At 39.4% G+C, this 15729-nt stretch overlaps 1 protein-coding gene across 8 annotated transcripts in view; it reads right to left on the minus strand.

The window, feature by feature from the left end:
• ARFIP1 (ADP ribosylation factor interacting protein 1) overlaps nt 1-15729 on the minus strand; it is a 125398-nt gene that overhangs the window by 5515 nt on the left and 104154 nt on the right. For 6 of the 8 annotated variants that reach the window (XM_035022883.1, XM_035022881.1, XM_035022888.1 and 3 more), the window contains one exon: nt 2812-4689. The exons of 1 other annotated variant lie outside the window; for it this stretch is intronic. In XM_035022883.1, coding sequence (XP_034878774.1) covers nt 4534-4689 — 156 coding nt within the window. In that variant the 3' untranslated portion in view covers nt 2812-4533. Of the gene's footprint in view, nt 1-2811; nt 4690-15729 lie in introns of those variants that run through there. One more of the 8 variants, XM_035022885.1, reaches the window with a different exon arrangement.

The raw sequence follows: 15729 nt of genomic DNA on the forward strand, positions 1-15729 counted from the left end.
TCGCCATTCTTTCATAGGTTTTGCTATTTTGTAACAATAGTAAAGGACCTGTGGCCCTTGGAAAAGCTTTTCTTTTCTTTTTTTTTAAGATTTTATTTATTTGAGAGACAGAGTGAGAGAGAGAGAGCAAGAGAGCACGAGCAGGGGCAGAGGGAGAGGGAGAGGGAGAGGGAGAGGGAGAGGGAGAAGCAGGCTTCCCTGCTGGGCAGGGAGCCTCAATGATGCAGGGCTCCATCCCAGGACCCTGGGATCATGACCTGAGCTGAAGGCAGACGCTTAACTGACTGAGTTACCCAGGCGCCCCTCTTTTCTTTCTTTCTTTTTTTTTTTTTTTTGGAAGATTTTATTTATTCATTTAAAAGAGAGAGAGCACACGTTCAGGGTGGGGGTGGAGGCAGGAGGGAAGCTTGATAATCATGACCTGAGCGGAAATCAAGAGTTAGATGCTTAACCAACCGAGTCACCCAGGTGCCCCCCTTTTTTTTTAAATTTAAATTTTAGTTAACATACAGTGCAATATTGGTTTCTGAAGTAGAATTTTCAATGTCTTGGAAAATGTAAAATATAACTGGCCTTTTGATCAGAAAATAGCTTATTCACAACTGGAAATTGTCTGAGCCAATATAAAAGTTTGCAATCTTACAGGGGGAATCAGATTTCTTAAATGTCTAAATTTGATTAGAGCTGAGTGATGAAGGATCTTACAGGGTCTCAAGTCTCTCAGGCAATCGAAAGTTTCAAGAAAAGAGCTACCTGGCAAAAGATATTTTGAAATATTATTACAAAATACAGGCATTCTTGGTATTTCACAAAAATTAGTACAAATTATATACAAATGTTACACTGAACTATTTAGATAATTTGCTTTTATTTTTCACATCCAGTGAAGGAAAAAGGAGACTGTACACATTTTGAGGTAGATACATTTTTCTTCAAATTAACAGTTCCATGATTAAAAGACACTTATCTTCAGCCTTTCCAATATGCTAATTTTACTTTATATAGCACTTTCCAGGTTCACATTTCTTTTTCAGAATACTTTAAGATCAGTGGATTGAAATGTATCATATATATTTGAAATGTGCCTACTATGAATCCATTTAGGGGTGAATGGATTATTTTTTCAACTGAAAAGACATTTAATACACATTGTACTTGAGGAGAAGAAATGACTTTTGACACATTGATTTAATTGTATAGTCGAAACGGCAGGATTTAAAGGGGGAAACCATACATTTAGTTGCAAATAACTTACCTGGCATTACATTTGGTAACAGAGGTTGGCTAAGCCAGTTTAATATATTTTTGGGCCTTCATGTCTTTACCTGTAAAAAAGGACCTTAAACAGATCATCTCTAAGGAAGCTTCTAGTTTCACTCTTATGGGATAAGCTTTGGTAACACCATCAGCGCAGTGTACTTTGAATATGGAAAAGATGGTTCTTAAAGTCTATAGATTTTAGCTAAATTGCTTCTGCAAGCCCAGGTCCTTCCTGGGCCCTAAGATTTAGAAGCTTTGGGGTTATTAATTAAACAAGGGGGCCATTAGACTGAGGTGGCTTTAAAGACTTAGTATCCTACATAAACAAACCAAAATGTAAGCCTGAAATGCCTCAAGGTTAAATCAAAACCCAAAGACAACAAATCACAAACAGCCAACAAGTCCTTCCCAAATAAGGCAACTGCTTAAACTATAGCTAATCAAGTATTTTCCTCACTTTGCTTCTACGTCTCTAAAAAGTCTCTCCCCGGGGCGCCTGGGTGGCTCAGTCGTTAAGCGTCTGCCTTCGGCTCAGGTCGTGATCCTGGGATTGAGCCCCGCATCGGGCTCCCTGCTTGGTGGGAAGCCTGCTTCTCCCTCTCCTGCTCCCCCTGCTTGTGTTCCCTCTCTCGCTGTGTCTCTCTCTGTCAAATAAATAAATAAATAAAATCTTTAAAAAATAAATTAAAAAAAAAAAAAGTCTCTCCCCTAGCTCTTATTGGTGGAGGGATCCTAATCATTTTTAATTTGGCGTTGCCCGATTTGAGTCCATTTTTATTCAAATAAACTCTTATTTTTCTTTTTGGTAGACTCCACGCCCCAATGTGGGCCTTGACGACCCTGAGATCAGGAGTCACTCATTCTACCGACTGAACCAGCCAGTCACCCCTGGCAAAATCTTTCTTGAAAGCCACCAGCACTGCTTAGCAAAATCTTAAAAGTGTGTATCTACTTTGAGGGCTCATTTTCATTTCTAAGAATCTAACCTAAGGAAATAGAGTACAAAGATGAAGGTGTGCATGTTAAAGGATATTCAAACTAGACCTTATAATATAAATAATCGGTAACTAAAATCTATAACTTCAGGGGAGAGTTAGGTGGTTCCATGCAGTACTTACTGACTTGGGAAGTTATTTTATCTTCAGTTTTTTGAAATTATCTTCTAACTTTTTTCTACAATGAATATATATTACTTTCCTAACAAAGTAAATATACCAACTGGCTAATAACGTTAATTCTTTCTTTTGCACATGTACCCACTACTCAGAATCACTGATATTTTTAGTTTATTCTAAAAAATCATCAGTCCCTGAAACTGTTTAACTCCTTAGCTACTAAAATTGTTACCAATATGTGCTAAGCGTGGATGTGTTCCACTCCCAAGGGAGACTCCAATTGAGGAAAAAGAATAACTTACTGAGAAAAAGCTGTTATAAATGACAGGAGCACCATTTTTTGGTACTGTTCTTAAAGTCAGGAAAAGACAAATCATATGTCTTCAGAATTTCCAGATAGTTGCTTCTTAAATTATGAAGAGCCATAGAAACAAGGTAGTGCAGCAAATACTTTTAATAAGAATACAAAATTCACACCAGAGGCACATTCTGGGGAATGTACAGGAACTATCACAAGTAGTAAGTCTGCTGGAAGAATAAAATAAGGCTCTGTCAGAGTACAAATATACAGGAAGGAATGATTTAAAATAGGTTTATGATTTGCAATCATATTACATTGTACATATTAAGCACTGAAAACAGGCATATTAATTAAAAAACCAGCTAAAAGGCATTTGAACATATATAACAAATCTTACAGTTCACAAAGTTCATGTATAACAGTAATTTTTTTAGTACTTCATTTCAACACAAAAGAAATGAAGACATATTAATTTACGTCTATGACAAAAATCAAGAGAACTTATACTTAAAAGGCTTACATTACTGATAGAACCACACAGCGGACAGGTCAACCACATAACACACAACTAACAGTGCTGAGCAACTAAAACAGTACTGGCCTTTCCAATCCCCTTTTCTTGTTACCACCACACTGTCCCAGATTACCTTTCCATTACTCAAATGAAGAAAAATTCCTCAATCTTCTCATTCCACAAAAGGAATGAAGAAAAACCAAACAGCAAATTCAAAAGTTGATTTTACCATAAACCTGAAACGCGATTTAAGGAATACAAAGAAACCCAACACTGATACACAGTGTTCCTTTCCAAGGAAGGAAGAGACACGCCAAACATTATCTGAAAGGGGTTTCTTTATGGATTATGTACATTGGTTGAATGAGAATTACTGTATCTGAGAAGGCACATATCTGTGATTTAAGGCTTAACTGGTATTGTTACATATGGAAGTCAATGAAAGCTGTCTAGGAATTCACTTCTGTCAAAATGGAATTTACTCCAAAACTCGCTTTCTAAGCACAGATTTCTACTCTAGAAACCATCAAGAGTTTCTATTCCCAAGTCCACCTGCCAAAAAAAATTCTCTTAAGCAGGTTTCATTATGAATCATAAGAAATTGCTAACATAACCGCCCAATGACTTTGGGTGATGCAAACTCTTAAGCTCAAAAGCCTCACAGAAATGACAGTGTGATTCCTGCATCTTAAAAAAAAAAAAAAAAAAAAAAGTTTAAACAAAATTACAATAGTACAGAATCATTTTTAAAAAGGTATTTGCCACAACTCCACAAGCCAATCAGTCATTCATTAGAGCTGCCGCCTCTGTGTGGATGCTGCAGGAACACCATATAATTTTACTCTGCAAAATAGTTTCTTTTTTCTTTAAGACAATACATGAAAATGAATATCTTAAAGATGTTTAATATATTCATATATAAAATATCTGATGTTGATACAAATCATGTAAACCTCCCTTTGGAAAAGCTACAACTGGCCCTCTTTCCGGGACCAAAAACCTTGAATTTTTATATCTGGTCAGTGCAAATCTATATTAGATGTTTTCAAACTACAGAAATAGCCATCAACCCTCACAATACAAAAGGATTTCTCAAAAAGGAAAATTATTGTGTTCAGATCATAGAAATTATGTTTACATTAAAATCACCCACCTTCCCATCAAATTTAACAGTTCAGTTGTTAAAGTATGAAAAAGGGAAAAATTAAAGCTGTTTGTGCAAGAATCACTACAATGGTTGTGGTCACCAGTTCCCTAATCTTAACCCAACTCTGCTTAATTCTTATTAGGTTTGTTTAGAAATATAATGATGTGACTTTTCTTTTTTTCCCCCAGGTATGATTTTACTGTTCTTCAAGCCAAGATGGGGCGTCCACTCCAGGGGTTTTCAATTTGATATGAAACTGTTTAAGTGTCTGTTCAAGTTGCTTCTGATTCCCGGCAAAGTAAGCGGCAATGGCATTGTGGAAAAGGACCAGCTGATTGTGCAGCACTTTAACCTGCGAACAGGGCAGGGTCACAAGACCAAGCGTTAACACCAATGGCAATGAAATATAAGGTGACCTATCACATGTCCTCACTAAATAGTGTAGCTCTCATCAGGAAATGCTGTTTTAATAAAGACCAAGTATTTCATACACACACACACACACACACACACACACACACACACACCCCGCCCCACCGGGGGGATTTAGTAATATTTTTAATTAATGCCCTCAGTGGTATCTGAATATGGTTAACAGAATACACAGCTTCTTAAACTGACCTATTCCCTTTAGGGAAATTAAAAAGTCATACATTAAATACAGTACCATACACTGTTCTTAGGAAAATAGAAAAAAAATCCCTTCCCTCAAGAGTTTCTATCCTCGGGGTGCCTGGGTGGCTCAGTTGGTTAAGCGACTGCCTTCGGCTCAGGTCATGATCCTGGAGTCCTGGGATCGAGTCCCGCATCGGGCTCCCTGCTTGGCGGGGAGTCTGCTTCTCCCTCTGACCCTCCTCCCTCTCATGCTCTCTGTCTCTCATTCTCTCTGTCTCAAAATAAATAAATAAAATCTTTAAAAAAAAAAAAAAAGAGTTTCTATCCTCAGGGGGTGGGGAAAGAGAGAAGGGAGACCAGAAACAACAATAAGTATTGACATCCCAGGAAATGAGTATCTCAAGCCTTGAGGTCAGGCTAACTCTCAGACCCTTAGGGCATCTGGCATTGGGATTTACTTCAAAGTTGTTTAAAACAAAAGACATTTTTTTTTTCTTCTGATAAAGAGGAAAAAAAATTCTAGCAGGGATATAGTTTAAAAGGACCACATAGCAATAAACAATGAAAACTAAAAAATGTCTGAATGAACTAAAAGGGGTGTATCTTAAATTTACCTGGTCAGACATTAAGGCCAGACATTAAGGCCTTTATAATGAAAACCTCTGGTAGCAGGTACAACAAGGACAACCACGAAACATTTAACACCATGTATCAGGCACTGTACTAGGGATTAAGGCACACGGCAGCAGAAAATTAGTATGATAAATGCGTAGTAAAAGTACACTGGGTTAACGTTAAAAAAAAAAAAAGGGCACTTCTGGGGAGAATAAGTTTTTTCAAGAAGTATTGGAGAAGAACACTGGGGGAGGCGCCTGGGTGGCTCAGTCGTTGGGCGACTGCCTTTGGCTCAGGTCATGATCCCAGGGTCCTGGGATCGAGCTCCTCATCGGACTCCCTGCTCCACAAGAAGCCTGGTTCTCCCTCTCCCACTCCCCCTGCTTGTGTTCCCTCTCTTGCTGTGTCTCTCTCCGTCAAATAAATAAATAAAATCTTCAAAAAACAAAACAAAACAAAACATTGGGACAGGAGAACTCCAACTCCCCTGCCCTCTGCTTCTGAGATATAGGGGATATTTCAAAGGATGATGAGCCTCAACCTAAGGGCAATCATTAAAGAAACAGGATGTTAGGGAAAGCAGGCTTCTAAAAGGCAATTTAGGAAGTGAGCAAAATATTTGATTATACTGGACTGCTACGATAATGGCCCCAAAGAATCACTCTTCTCAGTATTATCTATACCCTTGGAGAGTCTTCTGCAATGAGCCTGGCCATGTAATATTAGAAAATGAGGCCTGATAAGCAAGTGCATGCCCTCTTGGACTACTGCCGCCACCTTTCGAGGACGTGCAGTCTAGCCTTCCTCCAAGAAGCCCGCAGGGAGAGAGGGCCTTCATCCCAGGTATGCCCAGGGCCTCAGCAGGCCTTCCAGCTGAAAATGAAACCGGAAGAACCCATCTACCCAACCCATACAATTGCGGTAAATAATAAATCATTACTGTTCTAGGCCGCCAAGTTTAGGGTACTTTGTTATGCAACAAAAGACAAGGGATACATCTATGAAAAAGGTCAAGAATGCATTTTCCTAGCAATGAATAAGGGTTTTAGAAAGCACAGTGAAAAGGAGGAAAATCAAAAGGGGGAGGATAGGCTTGGAAAGAGGAAAGGCTAAGCTGGGTGATAAGTAAAGGAGAAAGTACCTAGGGAGGTTAGGAGTCGGGTGGTTGCGAGATGAGGGAATGGAGAGAGAAAGCAGCTAGGGAACAGAGAGTCAAACGAGAGGCATATATGCTACTCACTAGTCCCAAAATCTACCTGCATTTTTGGAGTAAATGTAATATAGTATCTTTGAAGACTTTTACTTCCAACGTTCTAGGAAGACCTGACCATTGCATTAGGCATAGTTTGATACTGGTTACAGCCTCCCCAAATTTGTATTTGTTATTCATTTAGGTCATCAGTAAAATATTCCCGTTATTAGTATTGTTCCTTTACAGCAACTGCCAGAAAGAGCTTTGGAATCAGGAGGCATGCGTGCCAATCTTAGTTGCACCACTTCCCAGTTTTCTTTGTGACATCAGGTACAGGTTGCTTCTAACTTCACTGGCCAAGGTCTTTATCCACTTATCAGGGATGCCTTTCCCAAACTGCATATGTAGTGTCACTGTAAGGGTTAAGTGACATGAGATACTACCTAGCACACTGTCTGACACACAGTAAGTACTCATCCAATTTCAGTGGAATCTAAGTTTACCTATTGGATGGTCAAACCACATTGATTTTTCTTGGTAAAATAAAATGTCATTTATTTAGAAACTGATTTGGAACTTGTAAGAAGACTGTGATAATGTAATTTAGAATAACAAATACATTCATCCTCATTTCTGGCACAAAGCACCTAAAACCCTTGTTATTTCCTAAGTGATAAGAGTGAATGGAGCATCTTTTGTTATATTATTTAGTGTCTTGTCCTGTTCCTGAAACAGCCCCAGTGCTATAAAGGTGAAAGGAATGACTTCTTAATAAAAAGCCCTTTTCAACCACACCCGACTTTATGTTAATGAGATTTTTGGAAAGCTCCTAGAAAACCAGGGTAAGAGCTGGTTGTCAGGGGAACTAAACTGTGATCAGAGGATGGGAATTTCAGCTCCACCTGCCTACTTCTGGGGAGGAGACAGTGGCTACAGGTTGAATATCCACCAAGGGTCAATGATTTCATCAATGGTGCCTATGTAATGAAGCCCCCATAAAATCCCTTAAGTATGCGATCTGGAGAGTTTCTGGGTTGGTGAATGCATCCACAGGCTAGGAAAGTGGTGCACCCCCCAAATCCATGGGGACAGAGGCTCTTGTGCTCAGGACCTTTATAGACCTTGACCCCTATGCGCTTCCTCATCTGGCTATTCATTTGTATCCTTCAATAGTCCTTGTGATAAACTGGTAACCTAGTAAGTAAAAGGTTTTCTTGAGTTCCGTGAGACACTCTAGTATACAATCCAAGTTGAGGAGGGGGTTGTGGAAACCTTTTATGTATGATCAGAAGCACTGGTGACAACCTGACTTGCGACTGGTGTCAGAAGGTGGAGGGGGTGGGGGCAGCGTCAGAACTGAATTGAACTGTAGAATACCCAGCTGGTGTCCAGGATCGAGAATCAGTTGGTGTGGGAAAAACCCCACACATGCGGTGTTTGAAAAGTGCTATGAGTGTAAAAGAAGAAAGACAAGAGTTTTCTCCTTTCCAAAGGCAGACAGAAACTGATGTGAAGTTTATCTTAGCACAATGAAAAAAAAAAAAAAGGTGTGTGCTAGGCAAATAAATTTTGTTGAAAAGATGCAGGGGCACAGTTGGCTTATCAACACTGACTGCCTTGACATGGCCTTTAATCCAAGGGCAGAAAACAGCCTGGGATGCTGCAGAAGGAATTCCTCTGCTTGAGGGATCACCTCAGAAGAACTTTTTTTTTTTTTAAGATTTTATTTTTAAGTCATCTCTACACCCAACGTGAGGCTCGAACTTAAAACCCTGAGAACAAGAGTCACCCACTCCAAATGGGCCAGCCAGGCGCCCCAACTATGAACTTTTAAGGGTCGATTTATAGGCCCACAATTCTCTGCTTCTAAAACAAACACATTTTTCAAGCACCACAGAGGCACTTCTTCCAAATTATTCATTGGTCAGCACCATTCAAATTAATAGTATTACATAAAAAATTTGTTTAAAACATTCTTAATACAGACTTTTACTAATTCCACTAATTCATATTGACCTTTCTCTATGTCCAAACAGAAAAGTTGCACATTGCAATCACATTTAAAACAAGCTTTAAAATGACACATTGATACCCTGTGTAATTATCTACTAGGAAAAGGTCAGATTATTCTAATTAAGGTTATAACCAGGGTTCATCTTACATGAGTGTGGGGTTTGATTTCAGGACCAAATCTTTTTCTTTTTTCTTTTTTTAAGTTTTATTTATTTAAGTAACCTCTACACCCAATGTGGGGCTCAAACTCACAACCCGGAGAGCAAGAGTGCTATGCTCTTCTGAGCCAGCCAGATGCCCCCCAAAATCTCTTTCTTGTAAGACATTGGTCAATTAAAATTATAACTAGCGAAAAATAAGTAAAATAAAACACTGCAGGTTAGCTCTCATTTGATTCCTATTTACATAAAAATGTTTTCTGAAACTGAGCTCTTCTCAGTCACTTCTGCCTGTGTGACTGAGTTTCAGAGCTTCTGGAAAACAGGCTGTCGGGGATTGGTCAAAGGAGGGGTCCAAGAGCAGTACGCTTTGACAGAGGGTGGACAAGTTCCCAGATGACCTTAGAAATGATGAGGGAGCAGAAGCCTAGCTGAAGACAAAGCATAAGCTGACATCCTGCAAGCTCCCCCCACCCCACCCCTCCACTCCTGGATGGGACATGAGTGACATTCTTCCAGGATACCTAGCAAGAGGGGAACACAACCTTAACTTGACAATGGCAAGGCCTCTGGTATCTTGTAGGTCGGTCCTCTTTAGCTTATGAAAGTTCTTTTGAAAGCTCCCTTTTCCTTACTTCCCTCAATTCCTGAGTATATAATCACCACTCTTCACGACCCAGGTGCAGCAGCTCTTTCTGCTCACAGGTCCTGTCCCCATGCTTTAATAAACCACCATTTTGCACCAAAGATGTCTCAAGAATTCTTTCTTGGTTGTAGGCTCTCGACTCCACCCCACCGAAGCTCACCTATATTCCAAAACCACATTAGATAGGAAACAACTTTTCAAAGATAAAAACCCATAAGGGAAAAGACGGAGAAATTAAATTCATTAAAATTTAGAGTTTCTATTCATCCAAAGATAGTGAAAAGACAAGTTACAAACTGAGGAAATGTATCTGCATTACATGTACTGACAAAGGATAATATATTTAGAAAATGTGAAGAACTCTGACAAAACAAAAGCAATCCAATTAAAAAGAGCAAATGACACGGATGGGTATTCCACAGAAGAGAAAACAGGAATGGCCAATTAAATCTGAAAAGATAGGGGGCGCCTGGGTGGCTCAGTTGGTTAAGCAACTAACTGCCTTCGGCTCCGGTCACGATCCTGGAGTCCCAGGATCGAGTCCGGCATCGGGCTCCCTGCTCGGCGAGGAGCCTGCTTCTCCCTCTGACCCTCCCCCCTCTCATGTACTCTCTCTCATTCTCGCTCTCTCAAATGAATAAATAAATCTTTAAAAAAAAAAAAATCTGAAAAGATATGCTGCCTCATTAGAAAACAGTGAAGTGCAAATTAAAACTAACCTGATGAAAGGGGCTTCAGCTACCTCCACTAGGACCTCAAAACTTCTAATTGATTAAGTTCTTCCTAGCTTATCTCTTAAGTCAGGCAAAACGTCCTGTGATGGGAACCGAAACTACCCCCTCAGGCAAGAAGGACTGCGGTGAACTCGCAAGACTGCATGTGACTGACCCCACGACAACTATCGCCTTGACCTTTCCTGTCCACCTGCACGTACCTGCCCACCTTTATCCCACAGTTTCCTTATATAAACCCAGAAGTAGTTTCAGCACTTTGGAGACAGTCTTTGAGATGTGTTGGCTGCAATGAAATTCTTTCCTCCTTTCACCACCGCCTGTCTCTTTCTGTTGGCGGCGAGTGGCCAAGCCTGGTCTATTTGGGACCCCTGGAGCTGGCTGCTCTCGCAGGCCCGTGCCCCGGCCACACTGGGACGCCATTTTATACCCTCTACATTGAGAAAACTTAAAACAGTTAACACTGTCGTGCACTGTTGATTGTTGTACAAATTTGTACAACTACGTTTGAAAACAATTTGGCATTAATCCATAAAATGAAGGATGCATATACCCTACTGAACAGCAATTTGACTCCTAAGAATACACCCTAGAAAAACTCGCACGTGTGTTTTATGAGACAGGTAACAATTACGATCATAGCAGCACTGTTTTTACCATGAAAAAACAAGGAAATAGCCCAAAACTTGCATTTACAGGAGAATGGATAAATAAACTGCAGTCTCTTCATGCAAAGGGGATACTACACAGGAGTGAGAATAAATGAACTGCAGCCCACATGCATCAACATGGATGAACCTTAGGAACATTAAGAGTGAAACAGCAAGCTGCAGAAAAACACCCTTGGTAGGATTCCATTTATATAAAGCTCAAAAATATGCCTAACTGAACGATACATTCACACGTGGCAAAACTATAAAGAAAACCAATAGGAACAATAAACAAAATTCAGAAGAGGGGTTCTGTAGGGAGGAGAAGAGGAAGGATGAGGTAAGGGAAAGCACAGAGGAGGCCTCAAAAATACTGATGATTTTGTTTCTTAACCTGGGTGGTGGGAACATGGCTGCTACTTTTTGTTGTCATTGCTCTTTATATTTTGCCTCTATGTTAAACATTCTTTTGAATATACTTAACATTTTTATGTTATTAGAAAAGGGAAAGGTTATGAAAGATAAAGTCTGTCTATATCATAACTTCATTGAGGATCTGCACTATTCACAGTGTTCTAATGAACTACAGTCATCCCCACTTTACATTCAGAGAAAAAAAAATACCACATCTAAAGTGTTACATTCATTCATTCAATAAATATTACCAAGGGTCTGCTAGTGTCAGGCACTAGTCTAGGGGCTGCAATGCAAGCAATCAACAAAACTACAACTCTGCTCTCAAGAAGCTTATATTCTAGTGAGAGAAGAAAGAGAAACAAGGTAAGTAAAATATACAGTGTGTTAGATGATGGCATGTGTTATGCAAAAAAATTAAGCAGCAATGGGGAATATGAGATCTGTTTATAGGAGAGGGCGTGGCAATGTAAATAGGAAAGGTGGACTTGGTCTGAGGTGACATGTGAATAAAGACCCAAAGGAAGTGAAGGGATGTGCTTTAAGATACTTTTAAGTGTTCTAATGAGGCTGGAAGAACAACATTCTGGACGGAGGAAATAGCAAGTACAAGAGTCCAGAGGCAGGTGCTGTGCTTGGTGTGTTTGAGAAACAGCAAGGAGGCCAGTGTGGCTGGGGCAGAGTTGTAGGGGTCTGGTAGAAGATGTGGTCAGACAGATAACGGGGAGCTAGAGGATGCAGGATGTCGGATGTCATCATAGAGACCGTGGCTATATTTCTGAGTGAGATGAGAAGACACGGGAAGACCCTGAGCAGAAAAATGATAACATCTGATTTACTTTAATAAACACACAAGGGTAGAAGTAGGGAGACCTACTAGAATACCACAGCAATAACCCAGTGAGACTATGGTGGCCTGGACGAGGGTGGTAAGAGAAGAGGCGGCATTCTCAACAGACTGTGAAGGTGGAGCTGTGGGGCGCGAGAGATCAAGAACAAAGATGCCAAGACTTCTGCCCGGAGCAACGGAAAGCCTAAAGTTCCCATAGGCTGATATGGCAAAGGCTGTGAGAGGGCCGAGTGTAGAGGAAGGCAAGCTGGCTCTCAAGAGCTCAGTCTGGGACAGGTGTGACGTGGCTTTCAGGCAGACACATGGAAATGCTGAGCGAGTAACTATGTTTGAGACTGGGCAAGAGTTCAGGATAGCAGTATAGTGAAGAAAGAGAGTAAGATCATTTTTATAGTTCCTTTCTATTAAAAGTTTTTGAGAACTTGCTTTCTAAGCAGAGGTGTGTGTTATCTATCTATACCTATATCTATGTATCTATGTGTATCTATTTGGAAACTCAAATGGCTCTCGAAAAGGCTTTCAGTTGAAAGGCTCTCTTTCAATAGAAAAACATTATTATTTCTATTTATTTTTAAGGACAAAAACTAGCTTCTCTTTTAGAGATTTATGAAATTCAACTGAAGTTCATGTACAAGTTTATGAACCAGCCCATTAATTAAATAATCTTACCTATTTAGAGGTATTTTTTTTTAAGGCTTTTGCACTAGTAACCTACCTGGGTCACAGAGTAATTTTCCATTTTGCCCTACTAAGCGTGACTTAGCTTTTCTGTTGTTCTATTTTGAATTTTGGATGATCCTCGGTTCCTGGAGTTACAGAGCAACTAAGGGGTTTCTCTATTTTTAGTGTGAAATTCTAATTTTCAAAAATAGATTCTAGCCAATTATTTTATTGCTCTTTGGGTCATAAGAATTTTTGACTTGAATTTCAATCCTCAATGTTTTAGTATTAAAGGAGATGATAAGAGCGGAGCACGGGGGTCTGGTTCATGTATTATACCTGGAGAGAGCTATTACAACAGTCTGAAAGTTACAGTAAGAAAGAAAGTGGGAAGAGCATCACACAATTTTTAGCTAACCCTACAAATGTCAACATAAATGTCACATATGTCAACTGATGAGTCAGTTTCCGTACCTCCTTGAGGTTGCTGACAAACCCAACACAGAGAAACGCCTCTTCTTGTAGCTGAAGGTTGGTAGCCCACTAAACAAAGCCTCAAGCCCAGTGCATTACCTGTATGCAAAATGTTCCCCAACCCCGCTGAAACTTAATCCATGGGAAATCAAGGAAAGAGGGTGCTTTTTAAGACTGAATTCTAGTTTTCACAACAAAATGACACAATACCCATTTTTGCAAAAACATTCTCCCAGTAATTGTGAGAAGGTTGATGTGTAAGCCTTTAAAAATATATACACACTTCAGAGCAGTTCCCTGGTACAGAGAGAGCCTTTGGGGATTCACAGCTTTTCAATTATAATTATGGAAATAAAGTATACAATTTCATTGTTACTTTAATCTCAGAAGCCTTTTTATGCCAAAACAGATAACTTATCTCATTTTTCTATAGTACTGATTATGTAAGTGTTGTCCGAGTACAAGTTTTAGTTTTGGTAGTATGTCTTAAAAATCAGATGCAAATTTATTTATTTACCTTTTTTTTTAAAAGATTTTATTTATTTGAGAGAGAGAGAGAGAAACAGCATGAGAGGGGAGAGGGTTAGAGGGAGAAGCAGGCTCCCTGCTCAACAGGGAGCCCGATGTGGGACTCGATCCCAGGACTCCGGGATCATGACCTGAACCAAAGGCAGTGGCTTAACCAACTGAGCCACCCAGGTGCCCTCAGATGCAAATTTAAATAGGAATGGTAAACTAACAATCTTTTAAACAATCAAACCATTACTAACCATTACCAAAAGTAAATGGAAATAAAAATAAATTAATAAATCAATATCAATATGAATATACTTTCTATACTAAATGAGTTAAAAACGTTTGCTTTTCTACCTATTTTTGCTTAATTTTCTTTAAATTTTTGATGAACTAATTTGCACTACAATATGTATTCATATAATGTCAACGCGGTTCTGACTGAAGCCACAAAGAGTCCCCAGGATGTTTAAGAACAATTAAGTAATATTAGAAAAACAGTTGCAAATACAATTTTATTTTTTTTCAAATACAATTTTAAAGATAACTAATTTTTGCAATCTTAGTAATGACTGTACTGTTGTCACTATACATAAGAAGTTTTAAGGAGACTTAAAAGTGTTATTTTAAGTCACTTGACTTATTTATCAGGTTCACTTTACTAGGCTACTTGGCCTTGTGAAGGTCAATCTAGGAAAGATTCTAGTTTCTCAAACAGAAATGGCTTAGGAGGAGAGACGAAGAAAGTAAGGTGGGGGAAAGGTCAGACTGTACTTTTAGGAAAAGGTACAAAAAGCCAAAAATGTTTGAGGAAATATTTTAGGGTCATTATACTTTTTTGACTTACGTTTGTTTATATTTATGTTATCAGATCATGAGAAGCGATGTGCACATAGAATAAAAAAAACAGCCAAGTATTTTTGGTAGATTATATTTTGATATGGTGGGTGACACTTTTATGAAGCACTGTTTTTTTAGATTTTTATTTATTTATTTGAGAGAGAGACAGAGTGCAAGCACAACCAGGGAGAGGGGCAGAGGGAGATGGACAAGCAGACTCCCCGCTGAGCAGGGAGCCCGACGCAGGGCTTGATCCCAGGACCCAGGGATCATGACCTGAGCCGAAGGCAGAGGCTTAACCAACTGAGCCACCCAGCTGCCCTATGAAGCATCTGAGAGAAAATATGTTACCCTTACCTCTACTCTGTACAGGCTTCTGTTCTCTCCATGTTATAGTTAATAAAACACTCAGAAAGTTAAATAATTTGCCTGAGGTTAGATAGTTAGGAAGCAGATGGGCTGGGATGTGGAATGTCTTCTCCCAAGACAGGTCCATGTTCTCTCACCTATTCCAACTTCTCTCTCTATTCATAAGGCAATACACACTTTGGAAAGCTTTTAAACAAAGTTTGAAACCAAAAAAGGTATGGCAGAGCACTTAAAGGAAGCGTAGAAATGTATGGAAGATATGCTTTAGCCTCCTTCCTAATTTTGTTGTTGGCTCTAAAGTTACATTTAAATATCCTCGGGACACTGGGCGCCTGGGTGGCTCAGATGGTTAAGCGTCTGCCTTCGGCTCAGGTCATGATCCCAGGGTCCTGGGATCGAGTCCCACATTGGGCTCCCTGCTCCTTGGGAGCCTGCTTCTCCCTCTGCCTCTCTCTCTCTCTGTCTCTCATGAATAAATAAATAAAATCTTTAAAATAAATAAATAAATAAATAAATAAATAAATAAATATCCTCGGGACAAAGATCTAACACAAAGGTTGGAGGAGGTGAAAGAAAAGTTAATTCTTTCTAAAATTACGAAGAATAATGCAATATTAAACTTTGATAACTCTTTCCATACTTACAGAGCAGG

The sequence above is a fragment of the Mirounga leonina genome, unplaced genomic scaffold, assembly GCF_011800145.1.
Source record: "Mirounga leonina isolate KUSES-001 unplaced genomic scaffold, KU_Mleo_1.0 Mir_176, whole genome shotgun sequence".
NCBI classification, from domain to species: domain Eukaryota; kingdom Metazoa; phylum Chordata; class Mammalia; order Carnivora; family Phocidae; genus Mirounga; species Mirounga leonina.